Here is a 26,365-nt window from a genome sequence, read left to right as displayed (position 1 = left end):
AACACTTTTAGCTCAGTAATTTATTAATAATCATGTACAATCCCTTAACTGACCGTATCATTTTCCCTTTTGCTTTTGAGTTTTGAAATTGCATGTCCAACTGCCCAATAGTAAACGTACCCTGAGTAGTTGTGACGGCCAGCAGAGGGATGGAGCAATATTTGTGTTGGCATGTCCCCGTTTTGCTTGTTTCTCGAGAATTTACAGAAAGAACGCAAATGCATGCGTTCAACCCTTTGATGATGAAACACACCTTCCTGCCAATGTTTTCACGCTATTCCACTGATTGATGGCTGTTGGCAGTAACATGTCCAGAAATGTTGCAATATGCCAGCAAAGCAGAGAAGAAGACTACTGCTAGTGGATTTAAACATTAATTTTAACGACAAACGTTTCAAAATATTGCAAAGACTCTGCTTTGCGTATTTGAGTATTCAGCCTCTCGTTATTTTCACACGACTGATGAGGAACACTGAATATTAATATTACTTTGTTTGTTTTAATAAAAACTCAACATGTTACCTTTAACATACCAAAGTAACAAGCAGGAAGAAATGCATAGCAATTAAAACAATTTATGGAACTCAAAAAGAAAAACCTACCGGTGGGTCTCCTGAGGTTTTTATCCAAAAGCACTCTGCGTAAGGAGCCATCCATGGCTGATTCCTCTATATGAGACTGATCACTTATTACGCTCCAGTACATCATCCTGCAACAGACAAAGATAAATACTGTACCGCCCTAAAACCAGCTTCTTCTAAATACATAGAAATATACCCGTATATACCAGGAATCAGTTTGCCATATACTGACAAAAACATCCATATCTGGATGTTTTTTTCAATCTTTGATTTAGAATCTCAAAGCTATCTTGATGCCCAGGGATTCACTTCCTGTAGCTGCTTTACATTCCAGTGCTTAGCCAGTAAGAGCTGTTAACTGTGGGGCAACAGTAAGGCATATTGCCTAATAGCAATAAAAAACTAAATGGCAGATGTATCAGAATGTTTTCAATACAACACACTTGTCTACAGCTCAGAGGTCTTCAGAGATGTGTGCACAACTTACCCTCTGGCTGGGTTGACAGAGATGGCGTATGGCTCTCCAGCTATGTCAGTAATCAAGCGGGTGCAATTTGGTCCCTTAAGTTGTCCAACATTTATGGAATATCGCAATTTAGTCCAGTGTGCTGTGTAATAGCTGAACCAGTGCATCCGAGAGTGATCAGTCCAATAGATGTTGCCTGTGATCCAGTCAGCAGCAATATCTCTGGGACGGCGGAAGTCTGAACACTGCAACCAACAATAGCCACAAGGTCAGGTGCTCTATTCAACATTCCATATTTTGTGTATACATTTACTTTGTGTCTCAGAAAAGAAATAGCAAGGAGACATTTGCTATAGTGCAGTCTACTGGTTGAAACAACTTAACAGTAATTTATAGCACCTAACTTTGAAGTGACAGACAACATAAGCAATTGACCAGTTATAGCACTTCTTAGCTTAGAGCTTATAATATCTGTGGTAAGAGGACATTACTAGACATATTAGAGATTATTTGACACAACAACATATTTTATAAACAAGTATGCTTTTATTCTCTTAAAACATATTTTCTCAACCACTGAGTTGAGAAAATATGCAACAGATATAAAATGCCTCACATTAGATATACTTACAATGTTTCTGACATTCGTTTTGGTTTGACTTCTTTCTAGACTGTCTTTGTAAAAAATTCCACCAGGGTTAAATTGTGTAGCCCAGATGAACCTTTGGTGGTGAAACAGAGCATCCATCCCGATAATGCGGGCATTGTCCTCAATGTGAGTGAGCAGTTTGTGTCCGTTGCTCTGGTTAAATGGATACACAAAACTTCGGATTTCAGTATCGTTAGCAATGTAGAGCACTCGATCTTCTGGTCCTGCGTTATTAATATGTAAAGAAAGAAAAACAAAAGACAAATTGGCAAAATTCCATTTTGCGTATTGGACAACAGTTTTAGCATGGTGCATACAAATACAGATTAACATTGTACTTATTTTACAATGAGGTCATCACCAAATTAGCATGCATGCAGAGCACACCCATATGTATGTTTGATATTGAACTTTAGTATCAAACCTTTTGCTATGCAGTTTCCGTTGATCTCCTTATAATTCCGATCACATGTGCACTTAAAAGATCCTTTTGTGTTTGTGCAGTAATGAGGACATGTGTCAAACTGTAGGCATTCATTTGTCTCTGGAAAAAGAAAGAGACTAATTTAATTAGGAACAGATTTCTATTTATATGTTTCCTCCTTAATGAGACACTTTATACACTGAACAATCACACCAAGGCTAGAAGGGGCTATGGTCAGGAAATCATTCGCATGAGGGAGAAATACAGTATGACCCTTCTATACAGTTTTCTCCATGATATGTGGCGCCCTCGACCTATTAGTAGAAGTAGACAGTAGGTCGGAGAGGAGATCAAAATTATAACTCTTGGAAAGCATTTATCTCTAAATATATATACCATATTCTTTAAGTAACATCTGGTATTTCAGTACAGGTGTATCAGTTTATCGTATCATTTAGCAACATAAATCCTGTTGTAGCTACAGTTATAGATATTTCTGGTATCAGCTTAATACTATGGGGACTGTCTGCCTGTGTGTCCTGTCAAGAGGTTCTCCACATAATGGGGAAGACTGCCAGTTTATTGTTGTGAAACTGAAGGCCTTAGTTTGATATGTTGTGACAGGACTTGACACAACTGAAATAGCCACATTATGTGTGTCCATTTCAACCATTTCCATTGCTGAGAACTGGCTTGTCTGCTCTCAGAAGATGTATGTTACATCTTCTTATGAGCCATATAATGATTATTTACTTATAATAAACTCCCAAGGAATACCTTTTCAAATGTGACATCTGGCAGTATTTGAAACTAAAACTTAATTATCGTCATATCTTAACCTGGCTGATCGAAGGAAAATAAATTGTTAACTGTCCAATACAAAATGTTGTAGTGACTGAAATAGCAATGCTGTACCTTTAACTCTAATAATGGGAATACACAATACAACTGCTCTTACATTACCTTCACATTGGACTGTCTGTTGGTTCCTCTTAAAGCCTGGTTTGCACTGGCATGTAGTATTAACATTTGTCTGGTTGCATATTGCATCCTCTCCACATGGATTTGTTTTCTTTCCACATACATCTCCGCTGGAAACTACAAATAAAGACAGGACTTTGATTACACACCAGTCCTCTGTGTCTTAGACACCTGCTGAGTTTTTCTTTTGATGTGCAAAAGCCGAGAGGGCAGCATCGTCTTTCATATACTACACAGCACTCGTCAAACACGGGCATACATATATTACCATAAATAACAAAACATCACATTTAAAATGAGAAGATTGCTGAGCTTCTGGATAACATCATGATGACATTTGCATCCCTTTCCGAACGCTTCTTTGATGTGTTTGCTCAAGTCAACCGGTGCTATACTTACACGCTTTGCAGTCCTGCTCGTCTGAGCCGCCATCGCTGCAGTCACTGAAGAGGTCGCACTGCAGCTGCATTGGGATGCAGCGTTGGTTACTGCAGGTGAACTCTGTCTTCCCACAAGGCCGCGGTCTTCCGGCCACCACCTCTGCTTCAGTACACACAGTATCGGTTGAAAAGACAACAACAAAATCAAATATTCAAATGCAAATATGCTGTTTTCAGTTTCAAAATATATTTTAGTAAAAGATGAAAATCGTGAAATGTGCTCCAATAGCGACAGAGCTTATTGATTCTTAGTAATATCTTATTACTTTTACTTCAATGTATTATGAAAATATTTGTGATGTTCTAAAGTCAGGGATTACCTTGGTTAATCTTTCTACTGTCTTACTTCCTTTTTGAACATTTCAACTGTAATCATTTTCAGTAAATGTGCAGCTGTGTTCACAGACACTGCTGTTTGCTAATTATTTTGCCGCATTTTTTAAAATACTTTACATATTTCAACAATATATTTAAATTAACTGTACAGTTGTCATATTTCCTCACAAAATATACCAGAAAAGAATGAGTTTGACATCCACCCCATGCACAACAGAGAGGAGGAAGGGAAAGAAGAAAATGAAGTGATAGATTGGTGGATGGAAGGAATGTTGGGATTAGGGTGAGATTGAAGGAATGGATGGAGGGAAACAGCCCACAATGGTGAGAGGTAATGGAGCGAGGTAAGAGATGGATGGATGTATCAATGGAATCAGAGAGGAAGATGAATTGAGGACAGAAGGAATGAAAGAGTGAAGGATGAGAGAAGTGATGTGTCCCTCCTTTTGTGTCTGCTCGGTGTGATCGGTCAGGACACTATAAATGGGCTGGCAGTCATTATGCCTTTTTTCATATCAAAAATAATCCGACAAAAATAAACTATGTTAAGTACACTTAATGTTTTGCAGTCTGTAAATCTCTCAATTACGCACAGCGGCAGTTAGACCCCCTGCCTTCCCTTTGTAAGCCCTTGAGGTGATGATTTGAACACATGCAGCTAACTATTGTTCCGAAAAATGTTCAATTTAAATGAAAGTAAAATAAGATTTTAAATGGATCTCAAACTGTGCAGGATTGTATGATTGCATGACATATATATAGTATATACAGTACATGCAGTACATTTAGTATGAGGCACACGTCAGTTCAAGGCCAAGAATCCTATAATGCATAAGATATCAGGCCTAACCTTCGGGCCTGTGTAGTCTTGCAATACCAGAAATTCGGAAAAGTCTCAGTCTACAGGTCGTCTGGGGATTTCTAAATGCAAAGTTGTTGATGCACGGCCGCTAATGGTCCTGTTTTTTTTCCCGATGTCATCATTTGCTGCTCTTTCGAAAAACAATTGCTCCCACCCGGGGAGTCTTAAGATAAACCATATGATAATGACAAGTTAGAAAAGAATAATATAAATAATCTTACTCCTTATTCCTTAGTATTAAAATCACTCTTCCATCAAAAACCAAGTGGTCATGGTTTACCAAGTTCTGTCCCAGCTCCAATTAATGTTTTAAAACTTTTATATCAGAACGAAACAATATCTGCATCTTTGTTGGTCAAGGGCAAGTGAGTCAGAGGACCGTGACTTTAATTGTATTTTCACATAATAATTGGTGCTTGCTTGGTGAAGATTTAATATCAGATATGTATTTGTGCTCACCACACTCTTCTTCATCCGAGTTGTCACCACAGTCATCCACTTTGTTGCAGACCTGGTCTGCGCGCAGACACACATGATCATTTCTGCAGCGGAAAGGCCTTGTAGGAGGGCAGGGAAGTTTTGCTGGAGATAAAAAGACACACAAAGTTAATGGTTATGTATTTAAAAAACAAAACAACTGCATGCAAACTTGTAGGAAAAGACAATGAAATATTCACTTGTTTCAAAAATAGAAAAGTAATGGTTTATAAAATATGCATTAACTGTCTTCAAAGGAAAGCCTTGTGAATGACACGTTCAACCCACCACACATGTCAGTGTCTTCATCAGAGTTGTCTCCACAATCATCTTTGCCGTCACACACCCACGTGTGAAGTTTGCATAAGGTGTTGTTGCAAATGAATTCATCAGCCCGGCAGAAGAAAGCACCTGCAATTACACAGACAAGTCCTCAAGACTTTTAACTCTATACATTAGCTTGAAAAGTGCATTCAAGGTTGTAGAAAATATAACTGATGAACCTTTTATGACAAGATTACAATGAAAGATCATTTAACACAATGATCCAGACAGCCCTGTATCATTCTGCCTCACAAAAGCAAAGTCTGAATCTATTCATCTTATCTCAAATCTTTCCTTCTCATTGTATTCAAAACCCCTACGCCTGCCACACATGCGCTCATCTTACCTGTCATATATTATTCTCTGTTTTTGTGTCTCTTTTGTATTAAATGCTTTAAAATGGTCAGTGTCTGGGAAGCTACTTTGAAAGCATTGCTTTACAAGCTACCAATTACTTCACACTGGAAGAAGTTGAACTACAGCAAAGCTACCCTTCGTTTGGTTGACTCAAGCTACTTAGAAAAAGTAGTTCAAAGTATTTTGAAGAAAATTATCAAATGAATTATGTACATATAATACTACATTATAAGAACATACAATACAATAGAAAAAAGTCACATACCAGCAAAAAATGCTACTCAATTGAGTTTATTTCAAAAAGTGCCCACTTGTTTACAGGTCCTACACAAACCGAAAGATAGCCCACTAAAAATCTATTTAATTTTAACATTTTGAATGACTTCAGCACTGTTCCAAAATAAATGTGCCTGTGTCTTCAACTTGGAATGTTTTTTCACAATATTAACAGCTTGAACACTGGTCTAAACAATTATTATCTTTTACATGTAAGAACAGAATCAAATGGGGGTTCAATTAAATAAAATTCCTTATTTCACTTTGATGGACCAACATTTATTGTGGTTTAATTAGTTAACTACACAAACGTAATTTAACTACGTGAATCACTATGCAAATCTGAATGTAGTTTACTGACAGCAAGCTACTACAAAATGCAGTTAAACTTGTTTAATTACATGTAGTTCACTACTCTCCAATACTTCACATAACTTATCTGTTCAATGATAATATTTGTAATAATTTGAGCATATGCATATGAGAATAATTCTTTCCCCTCAGGGATGAAAAACCCAGCATCAGTCCTCAACAGAGCACATTAACACACTTATACCTACCCTGGCTGCAGTTCTCCTCATCACTGTGGTCCATGCAGTCCAACACATCATCGCAGCGCCAGCGCCGAGGGATGCAGTGTGCACGATTTAGGCAGAGGAACTCATCTTCCCTGCACTCCTTCACACAGCCAATCTGTCATCAATGAAACACCGCAAATCATCAAAACTGTCCATTCCAGTGATGTTGTCAGCAGCAATCAGAGAAAAATCATAACCATTTTTAATTTTTTTTTGTGATCATGTGAAGCTGCACTAACCTCGTCTGAGCCATCCAGGCAGTTGTCGTGTCCATCACACCGCAGGCTGGCTGACACACACCCTCCGCTGGCACACACATACTCGTTCACAGAACATGAAGGGGCCACTGGAGAAGGACAAAGTATATCAGTCAACAACTCGCCTTTGTCAACAAGAAATCACTCGGGTGATACCTTTTCAGTTTCTAGCTCCACAGTATGAACAAGTGGAAAGCTTCACAGAAAGCTGATGCCGACAGAAAATGTGATTTCTTGGGAGAGGAATTATCACTTGTCACTCCTGAAAACAGTGTGATGATGTCCTCCAGGTTAAAGAGTTCTTGCTGTGTATTACTTTCTGCTGAACAATGTGCTTCACAGCACTTGAAAAGTAATGACTAGCGGAACTCAACAGAGCTCATTTAGAAGAACTGCGACTATTTCTGTATATACAATTATCTCAGAATGAGTTGCTGAAGGTCTAATAGTCAAGGTCTGCAATTACTAGTGAAAATGTTACATTATCAAAATCTATTTTTCATACATTTTACTGTATCCTGCACAGTATCTTAAGGACAGAATGTACACTGATTATTTTATTCAACCAGTTAATACTTTATATGGTATGATACAAAGGCAAAGTTAAAAACATAATGGATGTATGCCTATGCAATAAGGACTACTTTCTTTTAACTGTAACTTCTAACATTGACAAGGGACGATTTTTATATATTCATGGTTAACTATTTAGGATAGCAGTAACCTTTCATAAAGTGACACTGAATCTTCTACTGAATCACTTTCAGTACATCTCCCAGCTATTGACATTGACAACTTTTTTTCACCTTTTGCAGAATAATAGATAATATATAACTGAATCGTATGAACTCTACTCTCTAAAAGAATATATAGGAACTATAGAAACTATAGGACATTTGTTTTACACCTGTTTCCTGGCAGTTTTTCTCATCTTCCCCCATCTTGCAGTCTTCCTGACCATCACACAGCCACTTGAGGGAGATGCAGAGGTTGTTGTGACACCGAAACTGGTCATCTGCACAGCGTGCCTCGCAGCCTTTCTGTAGACGAATACAGTAAGAACATAATATAAATAAATGGTAGAAAATCACTCTCATAATTTTATTATACAGTGCATGTCAACTGTTAGAAGGACAGACGTTTAATCTGTGACTATCCATCCAAAGAACCTCTGCTGATGTAACTGTTGTTAGGTATTATCCTCGAAGCGGTGTTCACTGTTCATCGTCTCAGGACTCCAGGGCTTGAAAAAGGTTGAATAGGTGAAGAAGCCCCGATGCTTTCTGTGATTTACTGTAAATCCTCTTTTTAAAGTTGAATTGGATCAGGGCCAGTAGCCTCTAACATAATGTTTTATTTATCGTGCACTTTTATTACCACTCACAAAACATCAAGGAGTTGAAGTTCATGGCATGTTGGATTTAGTGTGAAGACAACAAATACTGTGAAATTATTCTTCCTAGTACACTCAAACACAAACACCACTTTAAAGAAAATTGCTGTAATAATCATAATGGTTAGACTATAAAATACAAACGTACGGTGACTTTGAACTAGAGATGTGACAGAATCCGATAAAATCTATTTGTTTAAATCTGTCAACAACTGTCCTTGAGGTATGGGCTATACTGAGTGTTGAGATTTTACACTGGAGATTTTACACTGGAATAGTAATTTATTTGTTATTCCAAATACAATGCACAAAGTTGCACTTTAAATTTCATTTTGAATGTTTGAATGGTGCTGGCAAATCAAAAATGCTGCTAAAAGTGTGTAAACAAAGTTTAAATATAAAGAATCAGCAGTATTGCATAATTGAGTCATGTTGTGGGCAATGTATTTTTGCCTTCAGGGGAGGAGAATATGCGTTTCAGAGTCTGAGCATGATGTTCCTTAGATGGCCAGGTTAAGCAAAGTGCATCCATACAAATGAATAATTAACCATATAGTTGTTTAAGAGAGAGAAAAAGACGATATTGGTATCGGACATGAAAAGGTGGTATCAAGCCATCCCTACTTTGAACAAAGCAATAATTTAAAAAACATATAAATAATATCTAAAAGTAATATTCACTGTATTAAAATGCTGATTGAAAGAAAACTTCCTTTCTCAATCTATTTGCCTGCACTGACCAAGAAGGTTGACACACTGGAGACACATATTAAAGGGTTAATTAAGGTTGCACTAATTTGCATGCAGAGGGATTCTTTGTAAAAATTGCTGTGCAAATATTGAGCAGAGCAATAAATTAACACGAATAATGAATGATAATAACAAGCCTTTGTCCTTGAATTATGCATTGCACTGCATCGTTGCCACTGATTGAGCGCTCTTTGTATGCATCCTGCAAAAATCTCTTTACACCGTGCACTGCTAGATAAAGGCACATTTAAGCTAATTTCTTCACATATTACAAGAGCGGAACATTACAATGGCAATTTGAAGCTTCAGAAATTAAGATATTCAAGCATATTTATAAACAAAACAAGCAGTCTTTGTTTTGCTGAAAGGCATCGGGGATTAGGATTTTCAGAAGCAAATAAACACAAGGTATTTCATGCACTAATGTACTTGAAGGTACAATAACTCATCACAGCGATATTTTCTGTCCCGCATTGTTGGAATGTAGCGACCATGACGAGTAGATTTGGATCAACACAGTGAATTATGTCTAGAATGGGATTATTTTCTTTGCAAGAGCCAACATACTCGACCAATTGTATCTCCCTTTCTATTTGGGATATTTAATCTGTGCTTGGGCTGCAAACTCAGATACCAAAACACATTCCTAAGAGCTCAATTACAGAGTAAATCGCAGTATCCATGAGTAAATACTGTAATTCTAATCTGTGTACACAATACAATATATTTAAAATATTACCTTTTGTATAAACTGACCTGTAATTAAAAACATATATACAAATCAGCCAGTATTGTCATGATAATATAAAAGATTGGTTAGCACATGGTTATATAAGAAAATGGATTGGAATGTTTCTATTCTCAACGGGGAAAAAAAGGCAAAATGTCTTAAATGTTGATGTTTGATTTAAAGGTCCAGTGTGTAGGATTTAGTGGCGTCTATTTGTGAGATTACAAATTGCAACCAACGCTCACCTCTCCCTTTACAACTGTGTTGGAGAACTACGGTGGCCTTCAGGCCCTCTCTAGAGCCAGTGTTTGGTTTGTCCGTTCTAGGCTACTGTGCAACATAGCAGACTCTGTGAAGAGGACCCGGTCCCGAAGTAGACATGTAGGGCTCATTCTAAGGTAATGAAGAACACAACTTGTACATCCCAAGCCTTTTATTTTATATTTCCTTGCTCCGTGCTTGAATCGAGTGTCGTTTTGGTCCGCTACCTTGAAGGCAGTCTCAAAGCTATTATTTCTGTCTGAGGAACAAGGAGCAAGGAGCGAGGAGTGAGGAGTGAGGGGATCTCTGGGGAGCCATTAGCAAGGAAACACGAGAGCAGCCCTACCAAAAGACATTCAGCTGAAAACCGACGTTAATTAATCCGCCCCTATCTGGCAAATTTAAACGGGATGGCAAGAGTTTCTAACACATGTAGTTTATTACATGTCACGTTACGACGGTAACAACATTTATTATTTAAATACAAGTAAATGTGTCTAAACAGAGTTGGCAGGTGGATTGAAGTTAACGGTAATGACGCTGGCCATAAACGGATGTCGCTTCGCGTAACGCTTTAGAGGAAAGGACATCTAATTTCTCTAAAGACACATTTCCTCGGTTCCTCCGCCCTTGCATGGTTTCCTGTGTCTATCAATGCACAGGACTAAGCCACAAGGAAACGACGCAAGTGAGGAAAATGTGGACGTAATTTAAGAGACTTGGGATGAATTCAACGATTCTTAGTTTCAGGAATTATACACTAATGAAAACATAGTTATGAATATTATATTCCATTACTGCCAGTAAGTCTCCCTGAATCCCTCACACTGGTGCTTTTAAAGGGTTCATCTTTTGGAGCTATTTTTCAAGTGAGCAGTATTTTATTTTTAATTTAGTGTCTTGCTTATATCTGTACCTCATTAGCAGCACTCATGTGGGTTTACCGCCCTCTTTGATTTATAAGTAAGTGGTACACATATCTCAAATACTGGCCTCATCGGAATTATCCAGGCAGTCATAGTCTCCATCGCAGCGGAATCGGGAAGAGATGCAGTCTCCATTAGCGCAGGCAAAGTCCTTGTGGTTGCAGGTGACTGGCTCTAAGTTGAGAGAAACAGATACAACATATTGCCAAATGGATTCTTTCTCCAGCATTATACATAACAAACATACATCCCCAGATGCAGTAATCGGCCAAATGTTCTGTGTTGGCAAAACCATAATTTTAGCTAATTAGAGTCATTTTGTTACGGAAGTGGAGAAACTAAGCTGATCAAGATGTAAATACATTCATTGCTACTCTCACAATGGAGGGGGCAACATACTTTCTGAAGCCAGAAAGCTTTAGCCACTTAGTGCAAGTTTGTCCCTGAGGACAATATTAGGTCACAGCTAAACAGCTGCATCAGATCCAATGTCTGGGCCCTCCCCTTGTTATCATGGACTAACCCAGGGTGTGCATTATGAGTTGTGCTGCAACAGAGAGTCCCAGCAGGCATTGCAGCAAAATTCTTTTTGCAGCCTCTCCACTGTCAGCAGGTCCACCTGCTTAATTCTTTGCCATCCACCACTTGACTGTCTTTTATTTGCATTTATGTGACATTAATAGGTATGGGGAATGAGCATCTTATAAATCACGTAAATTATGCATACTCAGCAGAAACACACAGAAGGCATGCACATACTCATATGACATAAAGGCAAACAATTCCACTCATACACACACACACACACACACACACAATGACTTGAGAGCACAGAAGATATGGAATTTAACGAGGTGTCATTTCATGAGTAAATAAAAGTTTTCTTCTAAAAGTGATGATGAATATCTAAACAAAGGGGAATATGAGCTCGGTAAATTACAGCGAAGAGATGGTATCAAGAGCTCAGGAGTCTAAGCCTGACATTATTCTCAGAGAAAAAGCATGGATAATAAGAGTTGTGCCTGGCTGAGTCGATAGTGGGAAACATTACCCAGGGTGTAAAGATACATAGGTGTGTGTGTGTGTGTGTGTGTGTGTGTGTGTGTGTGTGTGTGTGTGGTGATGGGAGGGGTGCTCAGGTGTCTTCAGAGAAGCCCAATTATTCACTGCCTCAGTGCATTTAGAACTTCAACAGTGTATATAAAGGAACAAACTGAGCTGGCAGAAAGTGAAGGAGTCATGTACTCACTGCAGTTCTCCTCGTCTGAGTTGTCTCCGCAGTCATTCTGGCTGTCACACCTCCAGTGGTCTGGGATGCAGTTGTTATTCTCACAGCGGAATTCATGAGGTCCGCAGGTCTTTTCATCTTTTTCATCAGGAGCAAACAAACATGAAGATGAAAATGGCTTCAAAGAGCATGAATATTAATAGTGTGCTAGCTACCGTATTTTCTATGTGTAATCATCGTTTCCTCAGGGTTACCCTAAGCAAGTCTGACACTGAGTTCAAAACACGGTGTGCACTCCAGAGGCTAACACACCGTAAGATGAAATACCTGACTGTGCTCGCAATCAGCCTCAACAGAATTTGTGACAGGGAGCTGGCAAAATTGAGCTTTCTTCAAGAAAACATCCAAAAGAATTTATGAACACAACAAATGCTGAAGCATTAGATTTTTGGTTTTGATATGTACCGCACCCAAACTGTGTTCTGTTTCAGCATCCTGTCAGGGCCAACAAGTACCCGTACATACAGTATGACAGTGGTGTATTAATATTTTTTAAATGCAATTTCTTATAGACAATGACAGTAGATTAGTTAGCGATATATATCAGCTTATCACTTGTGTGTTATTTATTTGATTATAGTATTAGTTTAAATTGAAATTTAGTAATACACATCTTATATTTTCTTTGTATAACATGTCAGTGGAATCTAAATGTGTTTTGACTCTATTTATGTGTCGTATATGCTGTTTGAAGTGACTCTGTCTGGAATTGATGGGTGTGTGTGTGTGTGTGTGAGAGTGTGTGTGTGTGTGTGTGTGTGTGTGTGTGTGTGTGTGTGTGTGTGTGTGTGTGTGTGTGTGTGTGTGTGTCAACAGTGACTTGCAGTTCTTGTGGGAAAAATTGATTGTCTGAAGTATTTCAAACGTAAATCGGGCTTTCCAGTATTAAACATTAATGGCCTGGAGATAGACTTATATGAAATATCTGCATTCATTTCAAAAATAACAGATGCTTTGATATTTACTCCAGCAATACTTCTGAATGGGTTTTCAAAGTCAAACTGAACGCTTCCTTTTAAAAAGTCATTTCAGAGCAGTCATCATCAGGGATAATGGCCAAGGTAACGCTGTTATCAGTTAGGAAAGAGATGCGTCAAAAGGGGAGGATGGCAGATTCTGCCTGGATCTCTTTCCAACACAACAGCAGGAGGAGAGAATCAGGAGGGAAAGCTGAGAGCAGCAGCGGAGGACACAAGGCAGCAATTCATTAGAAAGCAGCTCAGTCACTAACAGCATATAAAAAGATGTGACACATGGGGAAAGAAGTCATATTTCCCCGCTAAGTCAGAGCTCATTATGGTGCTAACAAGCAAAACTTTCTTAACATTGTGAGGTAATTCAAAGTGAAAATAAAGTAGCTCTAAAGCAGCATTATCGCCTTTGAGTGCTCTGAAGTGGAGATAACTTTTAAGGTGATGAATTACTTGGATGATACTCAAACACTGCAGATAATACAGATTGAGGGGATACCATCAGTAAACTAAACAAAGTGGGATAAACATTGACTCAATATTACATCAGGGTTTCAATATAATTGACATTAAGGTAGCAGCAAAACCTCCACATGAAACCAACCAAAGATTACAAAGGAGTCAGTTGAGAAACATCAAAGAATTAATAACACTCAAGTTGAAATGTTGTGCAAGTCGCATATTCTGACTACACTACCAATTTTTTTCTTCCACCACAATCACACACACACACACACACACACACACACACACACACACACACACACACACACACACTGGAGGTGATCTGCCCCGTGCTTGAGCAGGAATACATATGTTGGAAAAATAACAATTTTTAACATTAAGATAATTTATGTAAAATATGATACCGTACATTATTAATGACTTCATGACTGGAGGTGATTTTTGATAGGACTGCTTCTTCCAATGAGGTAAAACTTCCTATGAGGTAAAACTTCTTCATTTGAGGCAAGCAAATATAATCCTGGTGGGAAGTACAAAATAGTTGTTGTTTTTGCCCAGGAAGAAAAGGTTTGCAAGGTGCCCTGCCCTAGTCATAATAGTTTTTGTGTGTGTGTATGTGGGTGTGTGTGTATGTGGGTGTGTGTGTGTGTGCGCGTGTGTGTGTGTGTGTGTGTGTGTGTGCGTGTGTGTGTGCATGAGGTCAGACGCTAAAAATGCTAGGCAATATGACATCATAATGCTAAGCTCTTATTGACTAAAGGGACAGCTGTCCTCCATGGCGTTCTCCCTCAGCACATCATCAGATAGTGAGAACACATAGAAGGATAGAGATGGACCAGAGTGAAGTCAAGTATAAAATTGATTCAGATTTAATCAGATCCTTCCCCCCTTTAACTAAAAATGAAGTGAAGTCATTTATGGTTTAGTGGGTTTCCACAACTCACCACAATTAGCTTCGTCTGACCCGTCTGCACAGTCAGGGTCCTCATCACAAACCCATAGTTTGGAGATGCAGTGCATGGAGGCCTTGCACTGGAACTGGTCAGGGGAGCAGGTGCTTTCAGCTGTAAGTAGAGAGACAAGCAGTGTGTTTGGATGTGTAGAAATAATCTGAGTAATTTGAGTGATCATAAAAGCTACAGTGATTAAAGAACCAGTGAGGCAGCCATTAATCACTTGCATGCCTTTACAGTGTTTTATTATATCAAGTAGGTGTTGTTGTGTTGCTTGTTATGAAACCTCACATTGTTGCAGATAGCATTTTAATTTCAGTGTTGCAGTGCTCATTACAAAAGTGCATTCAAAACCATATCCAATCACTGTGGAAGTCTAAGAAGGGGTGAAGTAATTAGCTTTCCTTTAATTAAAGCCTTTTGTTTTAAGTCTCTCTTTCCCCTCCTTACATTCTTGCATCGTCTACCCGCACTCTGACCCCGCTTGCAATCACATGCAAGACAAATTGCAGCAGGCAGAAAGACTTAAAGGGGTGTGATGTTCTGATGAGTTACATCACGGCAGAGGAAATCTGGTTTTATCCTCTGTGTGATTCAATATCTAATCCCTTTTCACAGGAACAGGCCAAAACAAGGGCTGCTTTTGGAATACCTAATGAAGACTACGCAATGATTATATCGCCATGTAATCTGTCTGAGAACTGAAATAAACCAAACATGTAAAAAAAAAAAAGACAAATAAATTGATTTATCTTAATCCACTTGATCATATCTTTAAATAAAAAATATCAAAAAAACTCAAATTAGTGACATGATGTCTAAGCTTTTGCTGCAGTGATGGGGCAGAGTAAAACTGGGAATATATTCATAAACTACCCGGTCTCAAAAGCCAATTCTAAGACAATGAGTCTGAAAGTAATAATGCAGTGCCTTACGGCAGTCTGTCTCGTCCTCTCCGTCTCCACAGTCGTCCTGACTGTTGCAGCGCAGGTTAAGAGGGATGCATTTCTGTTTCCTGGTGCACTTGAACTGGCCTGACAGACAGATATATGTCTCTGAAAGAGAAAACAGGCAGGAGCAACGGGAGGTTGCATCAATAAGAAATCTCAGTCAAGACAAAACAAAGCATCTAAACCACTACTACTGACTGCCAGTGATTCAACCTACAGTAAAGCCAGTTTACATTACTCTTACATTTACTTTTAAAGTGTCTGTTAATTAAGCCTTTTACATTTGTAGTGTGTATTAAATAAGTAGTAAATGATACACATGAAGATAACATTATTGTGGCTGCAGCTATTTCCTATACTCATTATGAATGTACTTTATGAACATGTAAACCATGAAATGTTATGCTCATAATGTTCTAGGAACCCAAGGTGACATTTTAAAATTGCTTGTAAATAAATAATTTCTATTTACATGATAAATTATTCAAACCATTAATTGATTAACAAACAATTATTAAAAATGGTCTTGAATTATTTTCTGGGGATTAACTCATTCATTCATATACTAATTGTTTTAGCACTAAATATTACCATTGACAGCACATTGGGCAAACAGTTTAATTGATTCTGTAAGTGAGACAGGTTTCTGGCAAATGCAGAAACAGCACAGCAATAAATGCCAAAAAGTTAAAAAGAACCTCTTCTACTTAAACAGTAATAGTTGCTCCATCCTTACCACAGTTAGCTTCATCTGAGTTGTCACCACAGTCATTCTCTCCATCACAGATGAATGGAGGAAGAGCACAAAGGCCTGTACCACACTGGAAACGCCCAGGCTGACATTTGAACTCCGCTGTTGGAAAGGATGATAACTATTTCTCAGGATATATACTCCAAGAGTTCAATCAGAACATATATAGATCAGTACAGAGCGTTGTGCCAGTCCCCTTCAATTCTAAACATATAAACAACAACGACAACAAAAAGACTTTACATTAAAAGTACATACAGTAAGTTGCAAAGACAGAAACATAGTTCCAATTCAATTGTATTATCCCTAAAATATCACATTAACATTCTGTTATACAGTAGTACTATTTTCTAAAGCCAAATTTTGAATAACATGGCACTCACGGCAATCAGTAGGTTCATCTGATCCATCCCCACAGTCATCCACCGTGTCACACTTCCACCAGAAAGGGATGCACTCATCCGTCCCGCAGCGAAACTATTAGTACCACAGACAAATATATAAGTCAACATGAAGATTTTACTTTCCGTTTTAGCTTCAACATTCTTCAAAGCAAAAGTTGAAATCAATACACAAAGATTTCCTCAGAGTACATGTCTGAGGAGGAAAAGCATATGAGAGTAAAGCAATTTAGCCTGGGGTGTGGGATGGGGGTGCCAATGAGGATAGAAAAACAACAACATGGTCAAACTAAACCTAGAAGTGGGAGGGGAGTTGGCTGACCTGACTGGAGGTGCAGTTGGAGAGGCAGGTCTTATTGTCAGCCGCCAAGTAAAAATTAGTGGGACAGGCACATTTGTGTTCCCCACCGGGAGACAGAAGACACAGGTGGCTGCATCCTCCGTTTGCAATCTGACACTGGTGCTTGGGTACTGTACAGAAGGACAAAGAGTTTAAACTGTGTTACACATATCATTTCCTTCTCAAAACTCAGCAACAACTGCTCTGCATGGGAGGATAGAATGAACAGGACTGCCAGATGAACTCCGTACCTTCAGGCTGGCGCAGGGAGTGGTAGACCTTGATGGATTTGATGGCTTGCCAGGAGTTGAGGAGCTCCATCCCTTGAGCGCCAGTTGTCTTGTGAGCACGTCGCAGTGATTTGGACTTCCCATCCGTCCAATAGACAAAGTCCTCAAACAAAGTCAGAGCCATTACCCCTTGGATGTGCTCATAGGACACTGGAGAGGGACACATGGCCATGGCAAGATTCAATTAAACTCTTTCTTATTCAATTTTACAACCAGCCGACTGCTAATTGTTTTGCACTTACAGCAACACTTTCCTTGATAATTTACAGCAACAAGGGTTGCCACTTCAGTCATTCACATCCACAACATATCCATTTATAATATACTAACATCTTTAATTTTCCAACATTTAATGACTGACCTAGACACTTCTAAGCCATTCATCCTAATGTCTAACTATTCAAGTGAGAGTTTAACACAATTTAAAGGTCAGATTTCGAGCAAGTAAAGCTAGCCTATGTGCTAAGATAAGCTAACCAACTCCTGGCTCCAGCCCTGCATTTGACAGACACTTTAGTCTCACCTTTGCGTCGTTGGGTGCCATCCATGTTGGCAAGCAGGATGTGGTTGTCGTCTGCCCAGTAGAGCCTCTTGTTGGTGTAATCGATAGTAAGAGCAGTGGGGCTATAGATCTCTGTGTCAACGATAACCGTTTGCCCTCGGCCATCCATGCCAATACGGCCAATGTGAGGGGGTTCACAGCAGTCTACCCAGAACACGTACCTAGTCAGAAGTACAGTGCAGTTCAAAGAGCTATGTACTACAGCAGTTAAAATGTGATAGGAATAAAAATTGGTACCGACACAAAATGAAACCCCCTTAAATGAGAGCTGGATCTGACAGTTTCCAGGTTATTCATCTGAAAGGAGCAGCTCTATCCCTGATCTCCCTCAAGCAGTGAAATCAATCTGTATAAAGAAAATACTAAGGCATTATGGTGAGCTTTACAGTAATGGAATAATGCTTACCCTATCTGGGGGTCCAGAGCTAGATCTGTGGGGTTCTTGAGGCTAGAACTGATTAGGACGGTTGGGTAGAGGCCATTGGCTTTGGACACTTCCAGTGTTTTCCTTTCTGCGTCGCACCAGTACAGATTCTTTCCAATCCAATCCACTGCTAAAGCGCTGGGCACTGCTGTTTTATGGACTATCTAGTAATGCAGAGAGAGGAAGATGAGTGTCAGTATATGGGTTTGTCTATTGTTCTACATTTTTCCATGGATGAATGTAAAGAATTATTTAAAAAAAACAGATAATCTAAAGAAAAAAGATAAAAAAGAAAATAAATAAAAAGATCTGAATCCCGCATTTTTATGTTTCACAAACACCAATCCACAGCATCAAGTAAGCTCTCAGTGAGACATGATCTTCTCCTCCATCAAAACGAATACAAGTGCTTCAATTTCTTTTTGACCGCATTGCACACAAGTCCTATTAACATCCAGAGTTAAAATAAACATTCCAGTGATTTATTGGAGATCTGATCTGCATGTGTTGCCATGCATTTCCTCTGTGACACTGTGTGCTGAGGGGTGATGCAGACCAGGAGCTGAGCTTTGGTCTGCATTACCTTTTAAAGTAAATGTGTCATAGAGAACACTCAGTCAGATGTACTTTAATGTAGTATAGATTTTATATCTGTAAAATTAGAATATCTTTGCTAACTATAACTATAAAATGTATCTGCTGTCTGTTTTTCTTTTATTTATTGTACTTACTTATTCATGCATACATTGAGTTAGAGCAAGAGTTTTGCTAATAATTGTAATCTTTGTTGAGGTCAGGATGCCTACTATAATCGAAATGATTCCACTTGTGGACTCGAGTTGTCTAGTCTTGTGTGAAGAGAAGTAGCTTGTGCACGTATGTTGTAGGATTGAGGAGCTGTCTCTAAAGACTTAACTAATTAATAAAGGTAACAATGTAAAAATGTCTTGACCCATGCATAATTATGCATAGCATATTTCTCAAATTAGACTACAGATGGAAGGCACAAATCATTCCTACTGCTGTATGACAGCAACAGTAGTGGCTTACATTAGTAAGAATATCATTTATCTCACTCAGTACATACTTGTAGGGACCCATATCACATACAAATGGTGTATTGATGTACATTTGCAACTGTACGAGCTGCTAATATAGACCAAAAGAAAACAATCTAAAATCAATTTGTACATAAAATAGTTTTTTTGTGTGATTTTAAAGAGGCCTGTGCTAAACTAAACGCATGCAATCCTATTAGCATTGTGAGCAATACAAGGAGGTTTGACCAGGTGAATACTCAGAAGCTATTTTGTGCAAACGTGATTACCATTAATGCACTATGCCAGATCTGTGTTAACACATGCTGCACTGAACCACTTCACCCACCGCAGTGCAATAATTACTAAACTGGTACAATTGCAATCAAATGGTAGTGTAGAGCTCTGTATTTTCCATCCGAAACGTTACTTTGAAAAAAAGGACCCTTTGTATGAGTGTTTGTGTGTAAATGCAAATACTGTAATTAAAGCAGGTAGAGTGGAGGGCAGCAGAGAGTAACCCATTAAACATCTTATTCATCTCACTGCACTAATCTCAGTGAGAGTTTTACTAAATATATACATTAAGGTATTTAACAGATGTAAACAAATATCTAGGAACTATCAAGGAATTCCATCAATATCCCCAAGACAGTCTAGCCTTTGAGTCTAAAAAAGTAGTTGTTCAGAATAAACAATCATTGTGCCAGCTGGCAGATAAAGCCAATGCCATTAAAACCCCCTTTTACAAAAAAGAAATAAAAAATAATTGCCAGTACCCATGCAATCTGTCATTGAGGAACACGATGTGCTTTGAGGCCCTTTGTGTCATAATTTGAGAGAGAATATATAGTCTTGGCAAAAGACTTGGCTGTCCCCAAAGCAGCCATTTGGAGAAAAAAACACTTAAACTAAAGTGACACACTTTGTGCATTATTTTCAATCACAATCGCCTCAAAAAATAGTTGATACTCACACAAAGTACTTTATCCATAGTATATCACTATAGATCAAAAAGATTGTTTCATGTTGCACTGGTGGTTAACTCGTGAGGACATTTAGATATGACTAATCAAAACACAAAGACCAGATACATCTGGAGTATGCTTGATCTATGCAGTCACTGAAAGTTCTCTCACAAACCTTTTGTCCTTTCAAAAGTTAATACAGAACAGAAATGGTCTTGAGAAGACTCATCACTCATTTTGTCTTTTATTATTTGATTAATCCAAAATATTTTAACATGAATAAAATGCTTTTTATGTGACTTTTTTGTTGCTAAATGTAACACTGACGTTGTTTTAATAATGATATCACTCACGTTATGGGATGAAACCAAATATCAATGTCATAGTGATTGTGTTCTTTAAGCTTACAAATGCAAAATACCTGCTGTCACATTACTGATTATACAATAGATAAATATAATTATAGATATAGATAATTATAGAAAAATCTTTCAGAGTTTCAACCCACACAGGGCAGTGCAACAGAAGTTAAGAATAGTTGAAATATACAAAATAAATGATACATCTATAATTAAAATACATAGGTTTAATTAAACCATGGAATTCAATTAATATCTGCCCTGGTCGGATAAAACTCCTATCTTGGCAGAGAAAAAAATCCACAGAAATACTCTCTGCTCCCCAATCTTGTCTCCCTCATATGGCAAGCCTATACACGTAGCAATGGATATCAGTGGCTCTTTTAATTAACCCAATGTGAGAAGCTCCCTGATCTGTGTCTCAGGCAGTTTGTCCTCTTGCTAAGCTGTGGCAGTGGCTCAAACAGAGACTGTGGAAGTAATTGAGCTGAATGAGCCTAATTCCCCCACACACCAATGCTAATGAGATGTGGGATGGGGGCCCAGCAGGTGATCTGCTGACGTCCCAGTGTCCCCTGTGTCTGGGCTCCGATCCCATGACCCTGACACACATTGGAGATTACACCAGAAAGCACCATTGTGTCATTAGGCGTATTACATTTATCTGAGAGCCATTGATGATACTCCTATTATCACTAGGCACAGATTCATTGTTATTAAGCTAACAGGCCATTGGCTGCCGACAGAACCAATCTGTTATGTTGACTATATAAAAGGATAAAGGGCGCCCATCTTCAGCTGAGCAGTGATAATGAGCCAGTTAATATATATATATATTTTTTTTTAACTCAAACAGAAAACTCATCGTTACAATAGAATGCAACTTGATAATTCAAATAAATCAGTAAAAATACAACTGGTTAGAGCAAAGAAAGATGAATAAATACAAGTTGAACAGGGACCAGGCAAAGTAAAGCCAATGTATCTTGGGCAAAGTGACACAAGGCACCATACGACATGCAGTCACAGCAACCCTGTGGTACCTTCAGGTCACTCCCATTGAGGCGCATTCTGTTGATTTTTCGACCACTTGGCCTGGTTGAGTCCACCCAATAGATAAATTCTTTCTTGTAGTCAAAGTCTATGTGGATGATGTTGTTGAGGCCCTGTGGATACAGAGGAGAGAAGGACAAATATAAAAATGTCATTTTTACTTTCAATGAGAAATGTAACAATAAGAGAATATGAGTTCCCTGTGAGGGTGACAAAAACTATTCGGAGACACTTTTGTTGGCAACAAAGGTGTACAACAGAGTCTATAGAACAATTGTTCATTCCTTTTTAACAGCGTATCTATGATGTATTTAAGGAGCACATGTTTGTAGTATGTAGAATCCAAAGAATGTTAATAGATACATTGATATTAACTGGTTGTTGATCCGTCTCACGCACGCTTATGAGATATGCTCTTATTTTATTCAGTACAACTGTCGACACAGGCTGGACACAGGTGTAATGGCTCATGTTTTTCTCCACTATTCATATAAACACAACACCATGCATACTCTCACGCTATAAGCTTATGTTGTTGTGTTCTACCCATGTAACTACAGTGATTGTGTCTTCTGAGAACAGATGACATAAACTCAACACTGCCTGAATGCATCCTGTAGTCGACACTGACTGAAGCTGCTGCTGCTGCTGCTGCTGTGCTAATGTGCTGCTTTTTCTCTGTTAAAAGCAGAACTTGTCAATCCAAATCAATCCATTGAGTTGACATTTACTTAATTATTTGAAATGCCTACCGGTGGAAATACGGACAGGATGAGAAACATAGAAAAACAAGCCCAACATCTACAGTATCTGTGTGTGATGTGTTATTTACTGTACAAGCACTATTTATGTGGTTTCCCCATAGGTTCCAATGCTTTCAGCTATACAGAGCACTCAAAGTGAAGCTTCAAATGTTCTTTGAAGTCAAAGTCCTATCAAAGCAGAAGAGTGAGCTACTTCCCTACTCTGTCATGCTCACATGACCCCACTGTCAGTCAGACAGAGCTGCTCACCAAACTAGTGCCCCCACCCTGCTGTCTCACACTGTGGGTGCCAACAAAAGGTGTCAGATAATCTGACAGGCGAAATGAGACATCTTCATCAGATCATCAACACACTCACAGACCGGCGCCAAAGTGTCCTGGGGGAACCCTTCTCCACGGCAAACATCAGCATTAGAGATAGAACCCGCATGCCCCTTTTATCAGTGTCTCTATGCAGAAATATGTCTTCCTTTCATTTTCCCTGTAGACAGTATATAAACCAACCAAGGAAACTACAAAATGATCATCAGTTTGTAATAATTGATCCTGAAAATGGATATGATTGTTTTAATTGTATAAATAGTATAACGTTGTGTGCATAGAGGTTTTTAAAGTGCAAGTACTCACATCGACACCACTGTCAACATACCATTGATTTCCTGTTCCACACATTCAACTTATTTTCTTTCTAAAATAGGACATGTCTGACAGAAAAACCTCAGGGCGATGGATGCAGTCAACACAGTTTGTTTGGCAACTGAATTTGACTTTTTCTTTTGGCTTTTGGCTACCCCCACCCATGCTTTAAATAGAAATAATCCCCACTTTACAACTTTAAAGTTGTAATGTAATGTAATGATCTCGAATGAAAGATGTTCATTAAAATAAATGTCTGTTAAGTCAATATCTATCTATCTAATGAGGTATCACAATGTTGATTGAGGCTAGGGCCTACTGATGAAAGTCCTTGCATTTGCAATATTACGAACTGGGTGTCTGTGGTGACATTCTTGGGAAAAATCGCAAGCGGACCACAATAAATTACGCATATTCCATCACCTAGCAGCGGTTGGCCCAACCACTGCTTCACCACAGATTCGCTCTTCAACTCACTAGTGTGTGAAGCAACGTATTTTTCCTTGTGGTCTCTGCTTGCTGTGAGTATATGGTTAGAAATTAGCGATTACTATGAACAAAAACAACTGCCAACTGACTGATGTCACATGGCCGACAATGTTTGGATTTCTGGGGAGCGAGATCCAAAAGTGCACATGCAATTGCTGCTTATAGCAAAAGGTGCCGCCAAAGAGAATGAAACGCAGATCTTCGAGATTGTAACTCTGAAGTGTGGATAATTTCTATAGTAACAGCCATCACTGTAATATAAGCTGTCATGGACATGTTATTCCAGGTAATCGCGTTCCACACTGTATAAGAATCAGAGCCAGCTTGAATAAATAAAAAAGTTAAATTAAATATGAGAACAGAAACAGAGCACCAAATGTGTTTTAGAGTGATAAAATAATATCGTAAGTGACTTGTGTTTGTGGTTGTAAGACAAATTTATGCTAGCAGCAAAAGCAATACATGCAGAAAATCATTTAAAATGTACCTAATCTCATGAACATATCATCTGAACAGAGTTTGTAATGGTGTGGTAAAGTGATATGAGGTCAGTAAAGTATCCACCACCACTTAGTAAATCCATTTGCATATTTCCCTCTCTAGCTTCCATTAACGCTAACATGCAGTGATTAAAGTGAGTTGTGGCTGATGAGAGCTCCGATACAGACACCAGAGTACATGGAGTCAGGAGGTTAATACGACTGTGAGAGGAGACTGCAGGATACCCCTTGGGTGATTTACAGTAAATCACAACCAACCATTTGTGATCATCAACAGTCAGATTCAAGCATTGCCTGGAGCGGCTGTGATGACACTTAGGAATGATTGAAAACCCTTTTCCATGGAGTCCTCTATAGGGTTAGGGTTTTGACTCTCTGCCAATCAGGATGGATATTTCATTTAAACAGAACAATACTTTAACGGAAGGTTGTGAAAAAGCTCTTTGAGGCTGAGGATTAAATTGCACATATTTAAAATTTTACCGTTTCATTTTGAAATAATGCATAAATTCCAGTGAAAAGGGCACATCTTTCAAGAATATGCAGCAATATCAAGTGGTTTCAAAGATCAAGGATAGCAAACTTCAGAGGATCAGTAGACTGGAGCACACTGATTGAATACATCCTTTTGTGTTTCTTTCAAAACGTCATCACTTTATCCTCGGACATCATACACCTTTCTTTCTTAACCTTTTTGTATACCATTTCTGGAAAACAAAACATTTCATCTACTATTCAATAAGATCTCACTTGCAGTATGTTTCGATGCTCTCTGCAAGGGTACCATTTCCGCCACATACTTGGTAGGAGAACATAATTACACTGTCAGTAAAATGTATGTTTTCTAAAGGGTTTTCAAACAGCCATTTGAACCCCTACCTCTTCAATATGTAGCTGACAGACTGGGTATTAGAGGCACGGTAGATTCAAAATGAAACACCAAAAGGGGACAAGATAATAATTTCATTGTCAATCTGTAGATGCCTCTAAGCAGTATGTCAATCTGATAATGGCGAACACTCTACCCTGTGTACAATTTCACTACAGGCACGATCGCGGTGATGCAGATATCGCTTACCTGTTTCAAGATGGTGTAATTTGAGCCGTCCACGCTCAGCTTCCTGATCTCATGGTGGTCCGCCATAATGAGAAAAGGCTCTTCAGCTGAAATGAGGAACATGCAGCGTTAGAGGACCGGTGGGACTTACAGTTACTCACTGAAATTGTACAAGTGGAGGGATAAGAAGTCAGGCTGACCTGTCAGAGCCTTGCATGTATTGGGGTTTCGCTCCAAGGCTTCATAGCCATCTACACAGAGGCACCTATAAGAACCATAAGTGTTGATGCAGCGCTGGCTACAAGGAAGGGTTGTGGAGCATTCGTCAACATCCACACACGTCTTCCCATCATTCTTCAGGTGGAAACCAGGCCAACATTTACACTGATGACATTAGAACACAAAGAAATGGTAGAGATTTGATCATGAATGCAGGAAATGCAAGACAAGAGTCTCAGTTTAGCCGTTATAACTCTAACACTTAGCTGTTTAAAAATGATTATAAAACAAACCATTCAAGCTTAATGTTTTGATTTGGTCTGAAAACACGGAAACATTTGCGTTATTTCTTTAAACATGCTTCATTGTGGCTATCTTATAACAGCACTTTAACAGCTGTGCCTTTACAGTAATTTTAAATCAATTTGTAACAACTCCAGTAGCTTTTCTTGTATTATAGCTGGTTAGCAATAAAAAAGTATCAAAACCTAGCATCCGAACATGACATCAAAGCTGTGATATAAACTGTACCATGGCTCAAAAAATCCATCGCACTTCAGTGACCAGGGACCCCCAAAATAACTCAAAGTGCTTGTATCAGCTACTATAGACCCAGAGCAAATCCCTTTCTTATCCACAGTTATAACCTTGAGGGCCTTTCTGCTGATCTCCCTGTTCAGGCCACAAATGGATGAGCTAAGGGTCCGCATTGATGTGCTCTCTGTCCAGCTCTGCCCCTGACACCACAGGAGAAAGGGTCTTTTTGAGCTTTCCGCAAGTTTTCTGATTCAGCTCATTGAGGAATAGGATAGGGAAACAG

The 26,365-nt window shown here is 38.8% G+C and overlaps 1 protein-coding gene across 1 annotated transcript in view; it reads right to left on the bottom strand.

Moving 5' to 3' along the window:
* lrp1bb (low density lipoprotein receptor-related protein 1Bb) overlaps window positions 1–26,365 on the bottom strand; it is a 239,276-nt gene that overhangs the window by 21,325 nt on the left and 191,586 nt on the right. Inside the window, exons 57-80 of the mRNA XM_029459353.1 lie at window positions 25,527–25,710; window positions 25,348–25,433; window positions 21,871–21,993; window positions 18,446–18,627; window positions 18,001–18,200; window positions 17,439–17,627; window positions 17,170–17,318; window positions 16,830–16,923; window positions 16,432–16,548; window positions 15,681–15,800; window positions 14,737–14,856; window positions 12,318–12,434; window positions 11,136–11,242; window positions 7,916–8,048; window positions 6,991–7,097; window positions 6,734–6,866; window positions 5,505–5,627; window positions 5,199–5,321; window positions 3,501–3,641; window positions 3,084–3,218; window positions 2,121–2,240; window positions 1,679–1,920; window positions 1,069–1,292; window positions 603–709 (exon numbers count right to left, since the gene is read on the bottom strand). Of these exons, the coding sequence (XP_029315213.1) occupies window positions 603–709; window positions 1,069–1,292; window positions 1,679–1,920; window positions 2,121–2,240; window positions 3,084–3,218; window positions 3,501–3,641; window positions 5,199–5,321; window positions 5,505–5,627; window positions 6,734–6,866; window positions 6,991–7,097; window positions 7,916–8,048; window positions 11,136–11,242; window positions 12,318–12,434; window positions 14,737–14,856; window positions 15,681–15,800; window positions 16,432–16,548; window positions 16,830–16,923; window positions 17,170–17,318; window positions 17,439–17,627; window positions 18,001–18,200; window positions 18,446–18,627; window positions 21,871–21,993; window positions 25,348–25,433; window positions 25,527–25,710 (3,376 nt within the window). The remainder of the gene's footprint in view (window positions 1–602; window positions 710–1,068; window positions 1,293–1,678; window positions 1,921–2,120; window positions 2,241–3,083; window positions 3,219–3,500; window positions 3,642–5,198; window positions 5,322–5,504; window positions 5,628–6,733; window positions 6,867–6,990; window positions 7,098–7,915; window positions 8,049–11,135; window positions 11,243–12,317; window positions 12,435–14,736; window positions 14,857–15,680; window positions 15,801–16,431; window positions 16,549–16,829; window positions 16,924–17,169; window positions 17,319–17,438; window positions 17,628–18,000; window positions 18,201–18,445; window positions 18,628–21,870; window positions 21,994–25,347; window positions 25,434–25,526; window positions 25,711–26,365) is intronic.

This window comes from Cottoperca gobio, chromosome 21 (genome assembly GCF_900634415.1).
Source record: "Cottoperca gobio chromosome 21, fCotGob3.1, whole genome shotgun sequence".
Classification (NCBI taxonomy): Eukaryota; Metazoa; Chordata; class Actinopteri; order Perciformes; family Bovichtidae; genus Cottoperca; species Cottoperca gobio.
The sequence above is the reverse complement of the archived record's forward strand: the minus strand, read 5'-3'. Positions and strand labels throughout refer to the sequence as shown.